Consider the following 22974-nt stretch of genomic DNA (forward strand, 5'->3'; position numbering starts at 1 on the left):
TTTTTTTTTTTTCCTAGTCTCATAGAAAAGTCTTGAAGCACTGTGACGGTAGCATTTACCAGAACGACAGTGTGTAGTCTCCTACAAAGGTTTCGCTCTCCCGGACCAGGAAGGAGCCGTCAGGAGCTCCGGTCTCTTGGCAGTAATCTGACAGGAGCCTCTCGGCGATCTGCCGACCGTCCCGCCCAGCGCCAAGCTTTCCGTGAAACCATTTCTCCGTCACATGCTGGTCCATAGTATTGAGCACCTTAACAGTAACAAAGACATCAGTCAAACTGCAGCTACCGTGTTTCCATACTCTGCAGAAAACATCAGCTTTAATACCGTTTCCTCATTGGCCACCTTTATCTCCTGGAGTAGCAGGTGTGGTTGTGCAAGTTTCACTAACTTCAATTAAATGCTTTTTAAGACCATCATTATTTCAATTTAAGACCAAACATACACTTAGAAATATGTAAGTAAGTTGTACGCCTAATTAGTAGTCTGCTTAAATTTGCATAAAAACATTAAAAATAGCTCAAACATTTTGCAATTAAGCCCTTCCTAATGTGCCGTTTGCTTTCAAATCTTCTAGTTTTGTATCAGCCAGAATTACAAAACTCGCATGTAATGATGGATTTGAACACGGAAAAAGTTAACGAAGAGCAGAGAACGGATAAACAAAGAAAGTTTAAACGCATCTAAATGTAACTAATATGGAAAATTTGGGCCCAACTTTTGAACGTCTAACATTGAAATGATTAAATTTAAGACATTTTAGCACCCAGCAGAAACCCTGCATTCAGCATTAAAATAACCTCCATAGAACTGGTCAGCTCAAAAGTACATGCAGGGCAAACAAAAAAAAAATCATTTTTAAAAATAAAATGACCAAAAATATTGTGATTTTTTTTTTATATCACCAACGCAACAATAAACTAAGCATGAGCTATTTTAATTAAACAAATACAGTAATGTAATTTTTGTTTCTAGGAACGGGATCATAGATCCAAAAAAGTATATATATATTTTTTTTTCACATTTTCCTTGTTTAATGAAAAGGAACTAGCTTGCTTATTATTTTGGGCTCAAGAAAACTGAAAAAATATAATCTCTTCTCAGCAACAAAAACAGGATCTAGGCCAGTCTTTACTTGAGAACATTTCTGTGTTTAGTTGTTTTAATACAGAAACTAAAATCAGATTTGAGGGCACCAAGCTGTACTTTATTGTATAAGTCAATGAGTAGATGTGGACTTACTTGCCAAGGAAATAGTAAGAAATCAGAAAGCTGGACAAAGATACACACTTTGAGTTGCATCTAATATTTTTGTAAGTAGATTTTAAAGTAAAAGTTGTAGTTTTGTCCTAATTTATTTAATTAATTCTTCATTTGAATTGTGGTACGGGGAGGGAGGACACACGTAAAATCAATTCAGGGCCACAAATAGTTCCTGGGCCCCACTTTGAACAGAATGTACTAACCTCTTTGAGCTCCTCATCCTCATCATTACCCAGGTTATTGGTGGTCTCCTCTGAATAGTAGATCTTATTGTGAGTCAGGACAAAGAAATGAGGGTACCACTCCTGTAAAAATAAGGAGATAAAAGATGTAATAAAATAAAAAAAAAAGTGTATAAAACTTTCAAAACAAACGGATAAGAAAAACTGCAGCACTTTGTGTCTTCATTACATCTACAACATTTAAAACGACTGGAAGACTTGGGGATATGAGCTCCAACTTTCCAGCCACCCATCTGTCTCTGAACGGCCTTTCATGTGGCGGGAGCTCTGCAGTTTCCAGGCAGTAACAATGCTTACATGGTTAATGGGATCTTCCAGGTAAAGGATGCCGTTTTTGATGGAGTTGCTGATATCATTCTCAGAATAAGGTGTGGCTGTCGGCACCTCCTCGTAGGCGCTGCCCTCTGCCAGCTTCTTATGCTGAGGCACAAAGAAAGAGAAGGACAGTCAGGAGCAGCAACATTTTAACCTGCGTAGAAATCTTATTCCTAAAAGACTAAGAGTGTTAAAGGACAAATATATGTTAGAGCAACACAATATCTAAATATAAAAAAGATTTAACATAAATAAATGGTCAGATAAGTAACTGACAAACTAGAGCCACAGCACTCAAAGAACCAGGAAGTGAGAACCATATCATATGGATATTAGTGCAACACCTGGATACAGCCTGTCTGATAAGCCATGATTACAAATAGGATCAGGATTATTTTCTTGATTAAAAAAATAACTTATTTTCTTTTAATTGTTAGATTTATTTGGATGGAATGAGCATGTTTGCTAAAAAAGATTCTCTTCCCACCCACCCAACCTGAGGGAGGACGAAGCTAAGATCCAGAATTCTTGCAAAAAGATATAAAAAATAATAATATTAAAAGCCCTTTATTGCTTTCTTAAGGCCTGACCTTAATGAGAATCTTCTTTTTGAGCTGGTTGGGTGAAGGCAGGCCGTCTGCAGCCATATCTACTGCTTTGGTCAGCAGCATGTCTCCAAACACTTTCTTGAACTGGGTGGCCATATTCCTCTGCTGAACAATGCTACAGTGATCCTCGATGGACAGGATGATGGGATACCTGACGGAGATGTACAGATTAAACCGAGATAGGTTGAACATTTCCTAAAATATCTGCTACTGCAGACAGACAATATTGATAAAGGATGACGCATCTAGATTCTTTCCTCTGTGCAATCTTCTGATCTCAGTCTTTTCTTAGTCTTCCGTTATCTTATCGAGAATAAAAATCAAAAAGGAGAAACACAAGCTGGCGAAGACAGGAAGACTCACTCGGATGTGACAAAAGCGTGGTCTTTGATGGTGTTCAGAACATCGTTGAACTTGATTTTCGTCGTGAGGGTGTGTCCGTGATAAATAACCGGCATCGAGTCGGGACCGTCCCAGCAATCCACTGAAAGCAAACACAGGGCTTTATTCTTAGTAACGCGCGGCGAGGAAAACATGACGTTATGTGCATACACCCAAGAAACCGTCACCGTCACGGTTCAGCTAGAAGGCTGAAAGTAATCTCAAAGTTAGGATGACAGAGCAGGTCATGTGTGCTTACGTACATTCAATGCAGCGACATCCCATTCTCAAACAGCGGGCGTACGCCTCCAACGACGACTCGCTGGCAAACTGGTCTCCCGTCAGGTAGCTAAAAATAACCACGCAGTTATAACTTATGCACACAAAGCAAGTTCATACATTAACAGTCAACCAGAAAGAACAGACACACAGTCTCTTTATGTATTAAGCAAACAAAAAAAAAAAAGCACAGCAAAATTACAAGTCCTGTTTCTCTTCTGTCAACAGAAGTTCTTGTTTCATATCCATTCAAACAGACTCAAAGGAACATGGGAAATTTTCACTTCACCCCCTCAGAAAGTATTGTTTCACTTCCAGGACAAAAGGTTAACATCAGAAGTGCCTTTCTCACACTTTTCAATGCCTGGAAAAATACTTCTTCTTCTTACTGAATACCAGCATGAATATTATTCTGGGACATAATGAGGAAATAATACGCTTTTATCTGATACAAGAAGTCAGTGTAAAAGGCTTGTTTGGGGAAGAGGATGCCAGGCTTCAGCATTCCCAGGACCCGACTACAATTGACAGAAGAAAACGTTCTTCATGGGGGCAGCTTTTCTTACGTGTTGTGCGAAGAGGAGATCCAGTAGTGGGACAAGGGGTTGTTCATGTTTTCGGCACACACCATGTCCAGGGAGGAATCCCAGATGGTGTTCTCTTTGGAGAAGAGGTACGTGAGGAACTGCGGAGAGGAGAAAAGAGCAAAAGTTTGTGAATGAAACCATTTCAGAAATCCTGGCTTGGTTTATCCACAGTTAGCCCAGTTCAAAAAGTGAATATCTGCGTGCATTGAACACGGCAGATATATCTTAAACTGGTTACGGCTTGCAGATGAAAACTCAAAATTACACTGCAATAACAGATTATGTTTAATTCTTAAATGTCAGGTCACTGAAGAGCATGTATGTAATGCTTGGGTCAGGCCTGATTTTGCATAAATTACTGCATTAAAAAGCTCAGGATGCTTAAATAGCCACCATTAGCCATTCCATTGTTGGGTGTGATGTCTCTCCTTTTCATTTTGACAAGAACGTCGGACAATAGATGACCTGAAGATCAGACAGGTTTTTCCTGTCTGAACTCCATGGTGACTAAACCAGGTATTGGTACCTTTGGCAGTATTGAGAAGGTATCAAGTTCAGATGGAAAATTTAAACCAGCATCTCCATAAAGCTCGTCAGGAGAGACATAAAGTGGTCTAAAATGTTCTGACAGATGGCACCAACACCATACTTCATAAAATACAGTGGAGCAACATCAACAGATGATGTGTGTAAACAGACTTCATGAACCAGACTGTAAGCTGCAGTCCACTCCCTTTTTAAAAGCTTTTCCTTCAGTAGTCTCCAGGATGCAGTTATTCCTTCTGCTTTGACACCTTTTCCACCACATTTATTTCCATCTGCCCAACTTCCTAATACTAAATAAAACAATCAGAAACAGAGGGGTAGATGAGAATGTTTTGCAATTACTTAAAATGAACAAACAAACAAAAAAAAAAATGCTACCAACACTAAAGTTCATCTTATTCATTACGTCCAGGGTGCTTTTAGAATAATTACAGATTGTTTGAAATGTAACTACGGCAACGCTTTTTCAACTTTTAGTCAGTATATGAAAACGCAACAAGAAGTTGTTGGATGTTGTTTTTGGCCTAAAGGAAAGATAGTTCAGGCCCGTTTCACCGTTATACGTATCCCCTGATAATCTCTGGCTTAAAATCTAAAAACCTTTGGGTGGTCCACCCTGGAATGAACAGGATCGCCTCCTGCGTCAGCGGGTTGGTTTAAGATCTTTGAATGTCTGTGGCTCCAATCATCTATCAGTGACAACGCTGTCCCAGGTGGATGTTTGTCACTGTGGTTTCTCAGTTCAGTTTTTATTTCTCTCTCTCTCTTTCTGAAGGTGTAGTAGCAGACTTCTAGGGTATTTTCTCTTTATCCTTCTGTTTCTCTAGTATTGTCTCATTTCCTCTTAAACTTTTTATCTCACCTCTCTCCCTTTTTTCCTTTATTTACAGTCTCTGTCTACTACATTTGAAGTGTTTTATAAAAATCCAGTGTAGAATTCGACTGAAAGCGACAACGCTCCACTGACAACTATCCTTAAAACCACATTGTTCGACAGGACACACTAAGTATATTTTTAAAACAGAACAAAAAAACAGGGTGATTGTACTACTAATTTAGCACTGGTGCCATTTCAGATGAGATCCTGGTTGAAACTGCAGTACTGGACAAAGTCAATCCTGGAATCAATTATTCTACAGAGTGCTGCAAATGCTTTAAAAAAATATTCAGGCAGTAGTGCAGGTTCAACTGTTTCTGCACAGGAAGAAGTTTCTTGAGTCAAACCCAAGTTGAGGCCTTTCTGTGTGGAATGTACGGTTTCGGTGCTACTTTGTTTCTGCAGTGGTTTTTAGATGATTTACCCTGACTTTCATTACAAGTCAGTGGTGACACGTGAGATATAATGCAGCATCTTGCAAACTTTGCAAACTGCTAACAAACCAAAATGACTTTAATGAACTGAAGTGAGTTTCTGGTCCAGCTGAAGACTGCATTCCTGCTTGTTAGACGAAGGCATTGTCTAACTTCTGCCAGCGTCTCCAGCAGACTGGTTCTCACCAGCTTCCTTTCCTCTTAAGTCATTACATTATTGGTGACCACAAAAGCATCCTTCGCATTCAGCAGAACTGTCATGCAGCAGTTTGGTAAATAACCTTTTCTGAATGCGTAGGAGATGGTATTTTAGGCCGAGATCACCGGTATCCATATCAGTGTCTGAATAAACTCCCACCCACAGCTGTAGCACAATGAGGGGCATTGGAAAACTTTACTTCTGAAAACATCTGAAATGTTTCCATTAACAGGTGAAACCCTTAGAACAGAAGAGGGTAATTTATTTACCTCCTCTGGATGGAAATATGGATCCTCCACTTCCCTTAGGGGGTCTTTCAGGTAGCTGAACATAAACTCTTGAACCTTGTTGTTGTCCGAGGCCCACAGTTCCTTAAATGCCCAAACGATAAATAAAAAAATACAGTCAGATTAGAGCACGAACCAAAACAAATTCAGTGACGTGTTAAATAGCTGAGGGATTACCTTCTGGCATTCTACGAGGAAGCTCTGGAAATCCTCCAGGGTGATCCTTTCATCAACTATGTTACCCATGAACCTGTTTGAGAAGGAAGCAGGAAATTAACAACTGACATTCAAGAAAAAGATTCACTGTTCACATCAGAGTCTCGTTTTTAGGACCTACCTTTGCATAAAAGGGATCTCCACCTGAAAAGAGGTTAAAAAAAAAAAACAGAATATTTTAGTTAATTTCCATCACAGTACTGTACTAATTCTGTGTGCAGTTCAGCTTATGTAGACAGACACAGACTTCCAGCAGGTTGGGTGAGGCCACTGGGGTCATCCATTTAATGTGACCAGTCTGTCTGCTTGCTCATGTGTGTGTCCTAATGGCCTCCACTAGAGGGGTTTGGTGGGTTTCAGCCGGTGCATATTGATCTTGCAGCCATTTGAGAACACACAGATGGGGGATGAAGTGGGCCTCAGCAGGGGATCGCAGGAGGGGAAGAGCGATGGGAGAACATAAAATGTCTGCACTTACGTTTTTCTGCGCATCGAACATGAGGTTACGATAAAGCTGGGCGAACTGGCTGAAGGTCACGTCTCCATTCCTGGTTTCAGAGTCCTTACAAAGCAAGACGAGAAGGATGAGTGTGTAAGGAAGAACCGTCACGATAAAAATCATAAATCTTATGGTGGAGCAGGAAGTGGGCAGGGAGAGAGAATGGAAAGGTGGTCTGTGATAAGACGGAGAGAGGTTACCGGAAGTTTGTCTTTAATGAACCTCATGTTTGGCACCTTGTAGTTGACCTGGCTCAGCATGTTCTTCAGATCCTTATAGGATATCCTATGCACACACACGGGCACGTTTTGTGAAAACAAAAATGATTAAACACTAAAATGCATGAGCACGTAAAATCCGTCCAAGCCTGGACGCCGTCGGATCAGATTTATTTTTCTACTGCTTCGCTTTTACTACAGAGCCTGGAATCGTTGGCAGGCGATGAGAATAGCCTTAAAAAATAACAAAGACAGGGATGTTACAGACAAACATCTCTGCACATCTCCTTCGTGCTCTGCGGTCTGTTTCCTGCTGCAGGAAGAGGGGCTAGTGTTTGGCTCTTAGGTCAGTTCCTTCACTACACCTCAACTGAGCGCTGACAAAAACACCCAGCATCCAGATAGAACCAGTTCACTTTACTCTTGATTATTAAACAACCATTGGAAATGGAAAGTTACTTGCTGCTGATCTAAAAAAAGGCATTTCACAAAGCTAACTAAAAGAAAATATCTTGTTCTCTGTTGCAGTGGCGACCAAACTGGTTTTTTTTTGTTTGTTTTTTTTTTGCCAAAACCATAAAGTTAAAAGTGCCAAGTGATTTAAAAATAATAACAATGAACCTGTTGAATGAATGAAACCAATTTTAAAAACTTAAATTCAAAAAGTGAAGTTCATATAACATCATACAAATTCCCTATACAGAGATAAACACTTTAAGGCTTTATTTCTCATAATTTCAATAATTGTGGCTTGTAGATGGATTATAGAAATTTAGAACATTGTGTAAAAGTTGCCCATTGAGTGACTAATCAGTTAATCAACCACAAACACCTGCAAAGGTTTTCTGAGCCTGTCTCAGTCTGGGTCAGTAGGACACGGTAATGGTGGGGAAACTGCTGACTGGACAGAAAAAAATTACTGGACTGTTGCTCAGTGGCCAAAAGTCCTCATTTCAACTTTTTGTTTTTAAATCAACACTAGAGTCCTTTTGAAAAAAGTGCAACTGACAATTCTTGAGAAATATCTACAGCAGGTAATAATGTGTTGACATACAAGGTTAAAACCTTTGCAAAAAGAAGATAGTTACATTTTCTTTGATGGGATTTGTGAAAACATTAAAAAAAGCATCTAGTATTCAATTTAATGGCAACAAAAAGAGATCTAAACAAATATAATTTGTACTCTTAGTGTAATTCTGTTGTGGAACTCCGAAGCAATAATTCCATAAAAAAAAAAAGAAAAACTGCTAAAACCTGCATTTATTATTATATCTTTATTTGAAAACAATTGATTCTATATCATTTTTAGACAAAGTATTTGAGAGCAATTTTGGAATGAGCCTGTGCCACAGAGAATCTAGGTGCTGTTGTCAAGAGGAAGATAAGGGACACCAGATCTACCGCTTCCATGCCACAGACTTTGTGATCTGTGAGCCATAATCATCAAAATTACAAGAAACACAGGCTTGAAATATTCCACTTTTTGTGCATAGAGAGCATAAATGGATTATATGCTCAGTATAAATGAAAAATATTTAATTGTGCCGTCTAGAACTCACCTGTCCTCTCTGTTGCGATCAGCAGCATAGAACTGCTTGCGTAACCACCTGGAAGATGAGAATGAATGGACTTAACATTTTTAATTAAAAAAAAAAATTTGGATGATAATGATGTGTTTGCTTTAGGGTACCTTTCTATTTGTAATGGTGTTGGTGATTTCAATGTATCGTCCCTGAGCCACTTTAACCCCTTCACCCACATAGACATCTCCTCATCAGATGTTGCTGAGGAAAGTAGTTAGTAAGAAACAAGAGTCACAAATATGACGGCACTACATATAAAAAACAGTCATAGTTTAAAGAAAATGTCCCTTTTTCCACTGACCGAGGTTTGCTACAATGACAGATGAAGAATGTTTGTGCGCATACCTGCCAAGCTGAGGGATTTAAGGCGAAACTCCGTGCCATAGAGAATAACGAAGCAGAAGTTGTCAAGTCGTACTGCTGAGTCCTCGACATAGCGCTCAAAGTCCCGGGACTTCTGACCAGGACGGATCTCTTTGATCTCTCGAATGTCAACTGTAGGAGCAGACACACGGAAAACAGTGAGCAAAACAAAACAGCCGCCATTTCTTTTCAAGACCGTTTCCAAAGACGAAGGGAAACTAGGCACGGGGCCATTCACTGGAATCCAGATACACCCAAGCTTTTAAAAACTGATAAAACACACTTTTTGCCATTCCATTTCCTTAATTACATGCACTTAGTACTCTACTCACTGCTGGGCTATTAAGTAAACATCCCCTGCATGCACTGTGCATTCCTTCATCACAAGCCCGCAAGGTTTCTGCCACTGAACCTGCACTTTGAAGCCCAGAACACAAGACTAAGGTACGCGCAGATGAGTCTGTGAACTTCATGAAGTCAGTTTTGATGACATGATAGGGTAAATATATTTTATATATGGTATTGTTTGAGAATATTGCATGAAAGCATATGAATTTAAAAAAACATATTTATTTTCTCATGGAAAGTTTACAATTTGTAATATTTCCACAAATTCCCAACCAAAATTCCCACGAAAGGTTTCTGGGAATTTTCCACCCCTTGACATCCTTTCAGGGAATAATGCGTTGTCGCCTCTGCTAATCTGATGTAACGTACTGCCAGACAACTGCCTGTAGGAGCATCATTACCCTTTGACCTTCTTAAGAAAAACTATATTCAGTGTTTGGGGATATTTCAAAATAGGAAAAACACAGTCATTCAAGGGTGTGGAAAGTAAAAGGGTGAGTCCTATCCACTAGTGTTTAGCAGCCGACCACAGGCTAGTTGCTGGAGCAGACAGCCCGACTAGCAAAATGTCAACAACTAAGAGTTCCACCAATATAATTTTTTTTTTTGCCTATATCAATATCCAGTATCAATATTGCTGTCATGGCCAATATTTAACAATGTTTTTTATATTACATCTAGATTTCGTAAGAATCAAAAGACGACCACTCCGCTGCCATTGCTTCTCTGCTGCAGTTACAAAAATCCCACAATCCTGCACTGCATCACTGTCATGATGAGCAAACAAATACCACATAGTGACCTCGCTTCCTTCTCCCTCCCGAAACAGAAACGGTAACAAGTTGGAAATAAACACTGGATATTGATTTCAGCACGGTTTTAGTTATGGGACCAACATAGATATAAAAAAACAAAACAGAACAAAAAAAAAAAAGACTAACATCATGTTAATGTTGATATTTTTTTTTTGCATCCCCATCAAAAACTTCTCGTATTTTGTGCAATAAGCAGCTGAAAACTACTACTAATATTAGCAACTCTGCATCATATTTATCTCATCGTTCTACATTACAATAAAAAAAAAAAAAAAAAAAAAAAACATTTTATAGTTAAGAAGAGCATCATAACAATACAACCATCGTTAAATTATTTTAGGAATAGATGCAAGCAAGAATTATTGGTAGTTTTTATTTTAAATAAAATAATTTGGATTATTTTGACTGGATATAAATCTTGTGATGTGAAAACACAATTTTTTACTCCAGGTTATTATAGTCAGAAACTCATACCAACATTTGCCCAACAGGGACAAAGAAAAATAAGACAATAATAAGAAACAACCTTTTCCATTCTGGGCCTGTAAATGACATTTTCTAAGACATAATTCTGTGGTAATGTTATATACCTACTGAAATAGCTTCAAGCTTCCTAAGAAATGTTGTTTCTTCTTTTCATTTAAATCTTATATATAGAAATGTTAAAAATAACAATTGAGCTAACAGAGTAACACGTTTTATACGCCCTCTAATGACATGAAGCACAGGCTGAGAGCACAAGCCAAACCACAAATGATCACTTTACGTGCCATACAGTACAAAGATAACGATCAACACGAATGAGACAAATCTGAAGCTTGCAACCAATAAATTCACTTCAAATTGCATCATAGACACTTCTACATAGAATCCGTATTCTAACAGGAAACTGAGCCAACTATGGCACAAAGAGACACAGCAAATAGATTCTGTCATCTCCAAGGTGTGTCTTGGTGTGTGATTATCAAGTAGTCTGGAACTTTCCAAGAGTAAAAGGCTTGAAGAAACTCGTTGGGTCCCTGTCGGCACTACTTTAGTAACTTTTGAAAACCCAAAACTCTCCTGCTAAAAACACACATTTCTTTCAGCTCCTGCTCCTCTTCCTGCCCCCGTACCACACATCCTGTGCTTTTGTCGCCTACACACCACATCTGTGCTTGTGCATAGGTGACAGTGTGCATGCTCTTTTGTTGTGTAGTTTAAAACTAGGTCTTCTCGTAGCTTGCCAGTCATACCTCACGTCTCAGTTTACTTCACCCACTGCACAGCCAGCAGACATCCGTTGACTGCAGAGGAGCTGGAGTTACTGTTAGTCGTTTTGAGTCAAAATATTTGGAGGCTTGTGTCAGGAAGTAAAGGAGATAGCCAGAGGTGTGACCTAACTTAGGGAGTTGACAGAAGGTATCCTGCAACACACCTCCCATAGGTCCTCCTCCCATATCGGGCAAACCCCAGTTCCACAACAATGTCCTCATATTTGTTTCTTTTAACTAAAAATGCTCATGAACGAGCAACTAATATGGCTTCAGGTTTTTATTTAAATATTTAGGACTACTACCGTATCATTTGTTTAAGTGGATCCTTCAAGAAACACTATAGCTCACAATCTGACACTACACAATCCCCATTAGTAAGTTTATTGGCTTAAGTTAAACTGGAGACTCCTCTTTTCTCAAACAGCTGCCCACAACAACATAACTCAACCTTCTCCAGAACACTTAAACTGGATCGATTCTGCTCCAGAGCTGAGCTCGTTTTCCAATGGGGGAAAAAAAAAAAAAAAAGACGAAATTGGCAACATTTTTATTGGAGCTCATTCAGAAGCACGTTTCTGCTTGCGTGCTTGTGTCCCACTAATTTGTTGATACAGATCTCATAAAAAACACTGAAATGAGTGTCAAGACTGTAAAAAAACCCAAAAAAAAAAGTGCGTCACCTAGAAAAGAGACGAGAGGTCTGAGCTGAGTGCATGTGCCCTTCTTTTGCAGGAGGGCTGGAAAAAGCAGGTCACAGTGACAAAAAAACTTTCCACCCATGAACGCAGGTAATTCACTCTGCATTTCTACAAATCAGCTACACAGACCCTAATGAATGACTTGCTACTTAAAAAGAAAATAGGACATATTTTCTGATTTTTTTTTTTTTTTAACTGATTGCTCTTACGTTCATTTCCGTGTTTAAGGTCTTGAAGTAGTTAAGGGAATAACAAGAGGCAGAAACTTGTGACAGAAAAGCGCTCTGTTCTATTCTCAGCAAAGTAAAACGTTTTTTTAAAAGGCAAATTTGAGCTAAATGCAGCCGAAAATCCTGATAAATAAACTTTAGGGTAAACGGTAAACAGCTGTTGCTATGGGGTCAGACTGTCAGATTACAGAAAATACGATCGTTGTGAGAAAACACACATATAAGATGTGAGAGTAAACAGCTGCAAGTGAAACAACACTACACATTCACCTGGCTTCACTGAAACCACTTTCTGGTCTCTGAGCAGATCGTAATGGTGCAATAGGACACGACACACAGATTCATCACATATTCCTGTTAGAATAAAGTGCAAAAGTACTCTGAACCCACTCCCACACGGTACGTCATCACTCCGTATGCTGTTGCACAGATCGCTGCATGATATGAGAAATAACGCTGGAATGATTAATTAATCATGATTAACTAATTATTGAAATAATTGCCAACTAATTGTTTTAACTGATTAATTGTTAAGTAGAGCACACAGACTCAAAAAAAAGGCCAGCGCAGAAATTATGCCAAAACTGTCAGAAAAAGAAAAATCTACACATTTTGCATTAAAGACACAAAAACTGTTCGTCTGTAAATGTGTTCAACTCAGATTTCCTCAAGTGGCGTTTAAAGTTTCAGTTTAAACTGGTTCAAATACTGCAAAAAAATAATTTCATATTAAGCGCCACTTGGTTAATCCAAAAAAGCATCAAGATATTATCTCCACACTATTCATGATAAGTCAAGGAGAAAGGGCCGAGCTTTTCACATGTTGATGTCAGAAGTTTTTTTTATTTTTCTTTTTTTAAAACTTTTTTTTACTAAAGGAATGCCACGTTTCTGGCAATAACATATTTATGGGAATTAATTATTTGTTTACATTCATGTATGTCTAATATTGTATGCCATTTCTAAAATCTGATTGTCAGAATACTTGACAGAATAATCGATTACTAAAATAACTGTTGGTAGAAGTCCATGCAATGGCAACATTGCTGGCAAACACTGTGATAAATGTTAATTTTTTGCTTAACTCGAGTCCTCTCAGCGCTCTGTGTAACAATCAGGACCTTGGACAATAATCTCTGAAGTGCAGATTAGAGTCCATCCAGCAGATTGAATATCCTACTGCAATGCAAAATATGTATCCATTGGCATTGTTAGCCAGTGGCTATTGCATTCCAAATAGTTTTTTTTGTTTTTTTTTTTTTTTGCAATATCAAGAGTATAATAATAAAACGCTAGCAGTAACAACTGTTACTTTTAAAATCATTCACTTTAGAAGTGACATCTAGGAAGAAATCTACTCTTTTAAGCCCTTTGCAAACAACAGATAAAATAAGTAACAGCTGGTGAGCTCATGTTTGCGCTCAATAGAGATGCACCTAAAATTGAGCTGTTGACAGAAAAAGCACAATTTTCAGCCTAATCAGCCTTGATTAGTAATAGCTTAACAATAATAAACTCAAATGTTTATTTTTCCAATTGGTGAATGCACAATACACAAGAGCTATTGCTGCGGACAATGTTCTTAAGAGAAAACTTGACGTTAGCCATTTTTAGTTTCATAATGAAAATAAAGTCAAAAAAACACGAACAGACGCAAGAAGTCATTTAAAATGAAACTCTACTTGCTGCAGCATGCCAAGTCATGTCAGTGGGTTATTCGGGCTGTGAGACAGTGAGAGAGGGCAACACTTGCACAAAATTGTTGTTGCTAATGAAGAGAGCATTTATAGAAGTCTCACAGAATACTTTTGGAGAAAGCCGCTTTAGTAATGCACACACTGCTAACTGTGCTAATTTCAAAGATGCTACAATTTTAAAATGAAAAACAGTGCTTAGCATTCTGCTCTCTTAGATACTGATGTTGCTTCTGCTCCTTATTTAAATAATGAACTACCATTCTGGAAGGCCAGAACCTGAAGTTATTTAAAATGAAACTCTACTTGCTGCAACATGCTAAGACATGTCAGAGGGTTATTCAGGTTGTGAGACAGTGAGAGAGAGCAACACAAAGTTTATAGAACCCAGCCAGAATAGGTTATGATAAGCTTCACATCACAATTTCAAAAAGGTCCACAATATAACTATTTTTTGAAAGAATGTCAATTGCAAAAAAAAATATATGAAACAGTGAAAAGGCTGTGACTGAAAATGAATCCACAGAATAATTTAACAAATGATTAGTTTCTATTGCTCACATGAGGGTCATAGAAACTTGACTTTGTTAGTCAAGCCCAATAAAGTGAAACCTTTCTACAATCGTTTCTTTCATCACATTCTGTAACTTACATAGAAACAATCTTTAGTCATTAGGTTTCATTTTAAACTTAAGTGTCACAATATATGGCTGTCACTTTTCTGCAGTTGACAGACTTTTGTAACCTCATTATTTGGGTAAATGTGTACATAAAACATATCACCACCTGTGTTTGTGATCGTTTGTGCTTTAAGAATCCAATCAGCACTCATGTTTTGGAGCACTTTGTAATCACATTGCGAATATTTGGGACTACTATGAGACTCTTTTGAACTCTGACCCCACTGACCTTCTACATCCAGAGATAAAGATCCCTGCTGACACAGCAAAGACAAATTAATCTCAAGAGGTGTCTGTCCCAGTGGTAAAAATGTACAGAAATTCAAGAAAAGTGCAGCTGTTACTAGTAAAAGTCACCCTGATAGGTGATCCAGTGGTTTAATAGTAAGAGTTGATCCTTTTCCCAAACATATCAAGTCTGTCACGATTATAAAATTTTACTGGATGATAAATTGTCCCAGAAATTATTGGGATAAGCAATAATATTTTTGATTTGAGATGAATTTTAAATAATATGATATTGGCATAATAATCCAAGAATTGCACTATTTATTAGTCTCTCAAACATCGATAAGATTGAATTTCTAAGAACAATTAAAATACAATTTAATAATTTTAAATACCCAAAACAAAAAACTCTAAACAAAAAATAAAACGGAAATAAAATCAAAACGCAACCAAAACCATAAACATAATGGATTATAAAGTCTCTGTAAAACTATCAATAATTAAGCTCAGACAGGTAAACAGACAAAACTACCAGTTTTAATTTATTATACAATTAATTGATTTATTGCGACAGGCTTACATATCATAATACTAAGCACCATCATGTCATACTGACAAACTTTTATGTGGAAGTCCCTTAGTCCAGGGAAGTGGACTTCGTTAACCATGTTCGGAATCAGTGAAGAGCTTAAAAATTACATTAGGGAAACTACGAAAGGTGCAAAACATTTCTTTAAAGGCGTGTTGGCTGCTCCTTCAGGTTACTGGAGGTCAGATTTTTGATGGCAATAGGGAGCCGAAAGCATTACAGCAAAGGTTTTCAGTTCAAATATATTTGACCAGCTGTAGACGTAAGACATTTCTGTTGATGCTGCTCAGTCAGCTGCATGCCTTAACATGAATGAAAGTAATTATGCAAGTTTAATATTATTTTACACAGTTAGCAACAAGTCAGGGAAATGTTTAAGTATGCGCACCAAAGTCTACTATAGAAGACCGAGCAAAATTGTTGCCTTTAGGTTTCAAAATAAAGACAGTGCAACTTTCGCTTTACATCTCAGAAGTTAAAAGTGGCAAATGGCTTTGATGCATGCTCATGTCACTTGTTATCAGGACCATGCCCAACCAGAATGTCTACAGATCATCTGTGAGATATACAGTAGATCTGCTGAGCATGATGTTGCAACAAATCTATTTTTGACTCAGACTTTATGCACAAGTACAGAGTGAAGTGAGACCCTCACCTCTTAAAAAGACTGAGATCCGATACTTTTTAATTTGAAATTCAGTTCATATTTAACAACCCCCAATTTTCTGTAAATAACCACATCCTGCTTTACCAAGCCACAGGTAAATCTTACAGCATCATATCATGCGTTTCCACAAGTTATTAGGTTTGAAAAATATGCTAGAAGAAGAAAAAAAACAGATGAAGGCTAATTCACACAACTTTCACGCAGAAAATTCACGTGAAAAACAGTCTTCAGCTATTATGGCCATTTCCTTCTACGATAGGTGTGCATCATTCCTCAACACCACTGATATGATAAGCGGTAAATACTCCAGGCCAGACTGATCCTGATTGATGACATACTTCCAGCAAATCCCAAAGACTCTATTTCTGTACATTAATGAACAGCCTAAGCTAATTTCACCTCTCCATGAGTATCGAATAACATCGATGAGCTCATAGCACATGGGTGTATGAAACCCTTCACTGTTAAAAAAGGCAACTAAGCTTCCCATCATTTCATTTTATTTCTTCATCTTTTCTTTTTTTTTAGCGTGCTCTCTCTCTCGCTGCATCCGGAGCAGAACACAGCTGTGCTCAAGCCGACAGACAGGAGACTTAACGACTCACCGAAGGCCTGCGTGTCTTCAGCTCGACACCCATTACTGTAAAATTTTTATTAATGGAGCAGATAGGGAAAATGAAATACTAAGTCTTCTTGTCAATGACCCAGGATTTATCTTTATGTAATGTATACGTTATAAATGTAATTTCGTCAAATACTCACGTCTAAACTTGGGGGGGAGTAAAAAAGTTGGAGTGGACTGGAGAGGTTGCATGCAATCGTATTGATCCAGTAAAAGACATATTCATGTCGTTAATTTCATAAAAAACTGTCTTCATTGTAAACACGTTTTTGCTTCAAAAACTAAAGCACAAATCTCTAAATCAAGGGATCTGAGTTAAGAAAGAAACAAACAAACAAACAAACAAAAAAAAACTATAAGCAAAGCGAAGTGAGAAAATAGTCCAGCTCTCCAGAACTTTGGTTGCATAAAAACACTCAGTTCTGTGGGGGGGGGGGGAAATCTGTGCACTGACAGAAAAATTTAACACCTGCTTCTTAGAAAAAAGCAGGTGTTATGCTGAAATACATAAGTTCAATGCTATGTGGCACATGATTGACTGAAACTTGCAAAGGAGCGGTGGTGCTAAGGAAGCATCCACTTGGTATTAAGGTATATTTAGCAGGCTTTTCAAAGTTAACTTGTTCATCATAACCCAAATTCCTTTTAGTGTCGATACTTTTTTTTAACATAGGATTAACAGACAGGCTTTCTACCTTGAAGGAGCTTGATTTTTTTTTTCAGATTGTCTCGTATTGAACCGCCCTTAGTAGTCAGACAAAAATGTAAAAAACCCCTACTTTTTTTTTTTAAACAAAAATTATCTACTGCTGTTTTAAATGTTATTTCCTTCTTTGTTTCAGCTCTTTCTCAGTGGGGCTAATCCCCTGTTTCCTAAAACGTCGTTTTCACTCTCTGTCCCACCCTCCTGTCCTACTCGGTGCTAATTGTGCGCTACACTAAGAACAGCTCTGAGTGCCGCTCAGTAGCAACGGGATAAACCTCTGGAATTATGTTACTGTTGCAGGCAAAATTAAAAAAAGCAGCAAGGCGTCATTTTACATCCCATTATTCATTACTGAAGCATCACTAGATATCTTGAAACAAATGAAAAACATAAAAATGGATAAATACGAAAGCAACAGACAAGAGGAAGGATCCAATGTTACATCTTTCCTGCTTAAAAAATGACTTGCTTTGAACAGCATTATTAAAATTCCCCTTTTAAAAGTCCCTTTTAATAAGCACCTACTAAAGAACCTCTCAGGAAAACACTTGTCATGATTATATTAGTCAGTTTCCTTTAAGTCAGACCTCAAACAAATACATGTGAAAACCTCCCAAAAACCAGTCTTAGTCTAGCACTTTATAAAAAGAGTCCTAGTTCTGTATTTCACTCCCCACTGTCACATTTCATTCACTATACTTTCTTTGTTTCCTTGCTTTAATCCCACTTAAAATCTGTTGTCTTGGTTAATATTCCTACATGATGGAAAAATGCATTTATCTGTGGGAGTATATGCATAAGAGCATTTTTGGCAAGAGAATGTGTTACCTTTGTGGATTTTCTTTTTGCAAAATATTCTTAATATTTTTTGTCATGTTTGGTATCGATGAAATTAAAACATACATTTGCATAAAATAAGTATATTTTTTTTACAAGCATAAAAATACTAAGTTAAAAGTATATGAAAAACATCTATAAAAACCTGATTAATTTGTGATTAGTCATGAGTTAATAATGGACAACGTGCAGTTAATTATGATTAAGTATTTTAATCAATTGCCCTAATATTAAGGTATATTTGGTGTTTTAACAATTAAAAATGGAGTTACAAGCACTTTTTAGTAGGGGGTCTAAAGTATTGGTTTAAGTCCTTGAAACCCGCAAATACTTGGGACCCACTGTAACAGGCTCATGTTCACTGCCTCATTAAGCCCACTTTGTAATATTTTATATTGTATCTAAGAGTTTACATTTTCGATATAAATGCTACAAAAAGTTGAGTAGACCTGAAATTAATTTGGCATAATACAGTGCTGCTCACTGCCCGGCAGCTCGTAAACAGAAAGCTCTTGAATTATTCATTCGTTTCCAAATAACTTTAATCAGTTCTTTGGAAATATTTCTAGTTGTGAAAAACACGAGACGGTCATGTAGTGGTAAGAAAGGGAGAACCATCTTCCACTAGATAGCAATCCCTGACAGCCATACCCATAAATCCCAACAATGTGCACAAAAGCATAAAGAATCCCGTCATCGCTTACATGAGGTCAAATTGGAAACACTTGCACCTCTTTCTTAAAATGTAGCAGTTTCACACCCACTGAACCACCAGCCAGCACCCTAAATAACATGGTGAAGCCGTTTGCACATATCGCACATCCTTTGCGCCATGTGTGCATGTGTATGCGCAAAGGAGCTTATTCTGAGCTCCATCTGCTCAAGTTGCTGGCTGCAGACCAAGTGATGCGATTCTAAAATTAAATCACTTCCAGGGATTTCAAAATATTCATGATGACTGAGAAATTCCTGAAAATGACGTCATGCGTTGTGTCACTGTTTTTGTTTGGTTTTCTGGGGATGCGATCGGTTGCTTAAAAACATGCTGGAGAAAAATAAATAAAAGTAACTTTATCGTGCTCTTTTCAAGAAAACTCCTGCTCATTTCACTGAGATAATCCCAAACCACATCAAGCACGTACTACTGAAGAACAACTTGTTGACAATGACGCATGGACGCAGAAACCGGAAAATATGCTGGTCAGACCTGTCAACCCAGAAAATAGTCTGAAGCATTAAGAAAACAAATTAGGAGGCTTTGGGAACCACTATTGCATCTTCAAATTAACACGGTTCGTTTTCCGCCGTGCCTACTTTCGTGCACACAAACCAGTTCTGGCACAAATGGCATTCCATCCTAACATTGTTCAAAAGGAAAATCACTAACATTTCAGTGTGTGAGCGTGTCTCTGCAAGCTACTCACTCTCTCCTTCAATTTTGTCAGTGCTTCGCGTCCAGATAATAGTCCGCGTCTCCAGTTTTACTTGAAAAGTCCGTCTCTCCGGCCTCTGGGACTTCTTGGAGTAAAACAGAGTCATTACTGTGCCCAGCTCCAGGTCTCGGTACAGGTTGTTCATCTCCGTGTCGTCCATCCACGGAACAGGTCCGTTGGACAAGAAGCCAGAGGTCCCAGCCATGTTCACTTCCCCCGTTTGTTATCCGTTTCCTCTCAGAACAATCTGCTCGGTCCAGGCCTAGACAGGGTTACCTACAGGAGAAAGAGGGGAGGGGGGGGAACGCATGAAACAACAGTTCCCAAGAGTATTGCAATCCTGTATGTACATTAAACTAGGGCAAAGACTTGGGAGTTAAAACCTGGAAAAAATAATACTGGAACCAGAGCTGCACAATATACTGGATCCCAATGAGCAACGCAGCTTCAATTTGTCCAACATCGTCATCGTCTGTCTGGGTGAAATATTCGATTAGCTACAATATTTCAGCTGCTAAGCATTGGGGGAACTTAATCTGCTTATGTCTTCATCTGATTTAGATCCTAGAGACTAAAATGCAAAAGCAAGATTACTCTAATATTACGCAGCATTGTTTTAATGCGTCAGTTGAACTTCGGCTATTGGTTGTGCTCAACTCTCTTATGCTACTGGTTGATTCCATCTCCTAAGAACAAACAAAAAAGAAAAAAGAAGAAAAAGCTTTTTGTTTGCATGATGAGGTGCTAATTTTCAATGATAATGTAAAACAGACATGCCCAGGTTATTATATGTCCATTTTCTCCCCATTCATTCATTCTTGCTGATTGCATTACTTATTATTGTTGACGTTTCAGCATGGCGAAAATCATATGCATCATCTAAAAATATATAACATGATTAGCTTGCCCAGCGGCTTATCCAGCAGAAAACAAAACAAAACAATAACTTACAATCTAATTTCAGGATTTAACTGTATTGGGTTTCATTGGAAACAAAATACAAGCTGAACAGTTTTTGTTCAAGTCACAGTAACCACTGCTGCTGTAAATGGTGAAAATGTTATTTTCTATAGTGATGACTGTGATGTTTAGGTTGAATAAAAAGACTGTAACATGCTTATACTTGTTCTAACTACTATATAAAATCTGTGCATTCGTACAATGCCCTTTGCCGAGTCTTTTATTGAATTATCTAAAGAGTTTTCAATGCAAATAACCCATGAATGAAGTTTCAATTGTCTTCCATTTTAAACCTACACATAATCTTGAGATCACTTAAATGTTCATTTAGTACACCTATTGAATAAATCGTCTTTTTCGGCATGCAACTCCTGCAGAAATGCTTTACATACTTATTTAAAATCAGAAATGCTCTCAAATGTTGAGCACCCAGAGTCTAAAAATAGACATCTTAAGATGAAGTTATTACCTCTATTTATATTAAACAGACTTAAAAAAAATCCTTCCAGAAAGTAAATTAATGCAATGTAAACATAATTGCTGCTTACTATTTTGCTAAAAATAGTAGGCTAAAAAAAAAAGAAAAGAAAAGCTGAATAAAATTTGGATTTCTGGATCTTGATGAATTACACATTCTTGACTTCTTGCGCCTTTTTTCCAGATGTCTCAGCACAAATCCCTTCAATAAGTAAGTGCAGGATATACATCTGTATCACATTAGAATATAGATTAGAAAAGAAAAATATAGATTCATAAGGAAAAACATACATTTTTAGACATTTCATTTATGCTGCTGACTTTTTTACACAACTTTACATACAGACAGGAGTATTCTTTAATTATCATTAGCAGTAGACAAATGACAGCTCATTACCTCCACAAAACTGTTTTTCTATCATTAGAGGTTTTAAATTAATAACACTACATAACTTTAAAATAAGGATTTTTTTCCCCCCCTTCAATTTAATCCGGAGGATGTCAGGTTTATTTTAATCTAGAATAATGTAAAAGAAGACAACAGGCCCGTGCCCTGCAGGAAAACAAAGCCCCCCTCTGAATACAGCAAGTTTTAAGAAACGACGGTGATAAAGCTGCAAAGGGGGACAAGCGGTCTAACAAGGAGCTTTTCACTATTTTACCAGCGTGGAAATGGGGCCGGAGGCTGCTAGCATTTTGTCTGGGCCGACAGGAGAATATGGCTGGATTTTTCCGAAAAAAACAGGTAGCAGCAGCTACCCTGGCTTTTTCTCATCCCTCTTTATTACTCTTAACGCCCCGGGAGAAATTAACAAGGAGGCGGGGGGGACAACACGTAGCAGGAGCAGGGGAGCTCCGTAACTACCTACCGCAGCAATCTCGGCCCGACCGCACATCTCTAACGGCTGCTCCTCCTTTCTCCTCTAGCCCGACTCCCCTCGTCCTTCTTTCTCCTGCTCCTTTTCCACTCCGCGGACCCGGGTTTTCCGTGAATTAAATCATCACCAGGCCCTCTGAAGGCACCACGAAGCCGACGACAACAGCTACAATCCCAGCAATTCCCCCCTCTCCCCTCCAGCCGTCCATAGAGAGAGGCAGGCAGCGGTGAGCCAAGACTACGTAAGTTTGTCTGTTCTCGGATCCAACCAGCGGAGGCCCTTCCCCCCTCTCAGTCCACCGGCAGCAGCATCATCCCAAGCAGAGTCAAAAAGCAAGCTTCCGCTGCGGATTTTCAAAATAAAATACAAACATGTCCGTTTGTTTTAACAAGCTGATGTTTCACCTAGAATGCAATTAGCAAAATTGATCAGATATTAGCAATAAACTAATTGTGCAAGAACAATTTAAATAGGTAAATAAAACTGTAAAACTATCACACTGGTTTTTGTTTTTGTTTTTTTTGGAATAAACCCTAAATTCCACTTTCAATGTCTATGGTTAAAATGATCTACTTTGGCACAGTTAAAGTGTGGGCTGAGAGTACTTGCTCATGGCTGATTGCATAGTTATTTAAACAAATTTTTAGTCAGTTTTAGTTGCTGATAGGCCATTAGAAAACTTTAAATTTCCTCCCAGATTTAGCTGTATGGTTAGACTCACAGTGATGCTGAAAAAATTAAGTCACTCTTTATCTTCAGCTTTATAACTCACATCCTCTGCTTTTTGGATCAAAAATTAGACATTGGAGTTATTCAAAAAGAAAGCCTAGACCATGATGCGTCCACCCTTCCATTTCACTGAGGGCATGATACTTGTTTGATTATGCTGTGTTGATTTTGTGTCATACAATTATTTGAAACTTTTGGTGTCAGCATCTTTGCAACCTGCCTGACCAGATTTC

At 38.1% G+C, this 22974-nt stretch overlaps 1 protein-coding gene across 1 annotated transcript; it reads right to left on the bottom strand.

The window, feature by feature from the left end:
* Positions 1–55: 55 nt before the first annotated feature.
* LOC106949178 (1-phosphatidylinositol 4,5-bisphosphate phosphodiesterase gamma-1-like) lies at positions 56–22327 on the bottom strand. Its single transcript, XM_015035283.1, has 17 exons — positions 22004–22327; positions 19689–19973; positions 8877–9026; positions 8639–8732; positions 8508–8555; positions 6931–7015; positions 6710–6793; positions 6353–6375; positions 6193–6265; positions 5998–6099; positions 3652–3770; positions 3070–3155; positions 2789–2909; positions 2408–2576; positions 1800–1922; positions 1464–1565; positions 56–247 (listed from the first exon to the last, which is right to left on the bottom strand). The coding sequence occupies exons 2-17, from the start codon at positions 19900–19902 to the stop codon at positions 56–58; spliced, it is 1785 nt and encodes a 594-aa protein (XP_014890769.1). The 5' UTR covers positions 19903–19973; positions 22004–22327.
* Between the last annotated feature and the right edge of the window lie 647 nt (positions 22328–22974).

The sequence above is a fragment of the Poecilia latipinna genome, unplaced genomic scaffold, assembly GCF_001443285.1.
Source record: "Poecilia latipinna isolate Pla-1442-1.1 unplaced genomic scaffold, P_latipinna-1.0 Scaffold330, whole genome shotgun sequence".
Taxonomy (NCBI): Eukaryota; Metazoa; Chordata; class Actinopteri; order Cyprinodontiformes; family Poeciliidae; genus Poecilia; species Poecilia latipinna.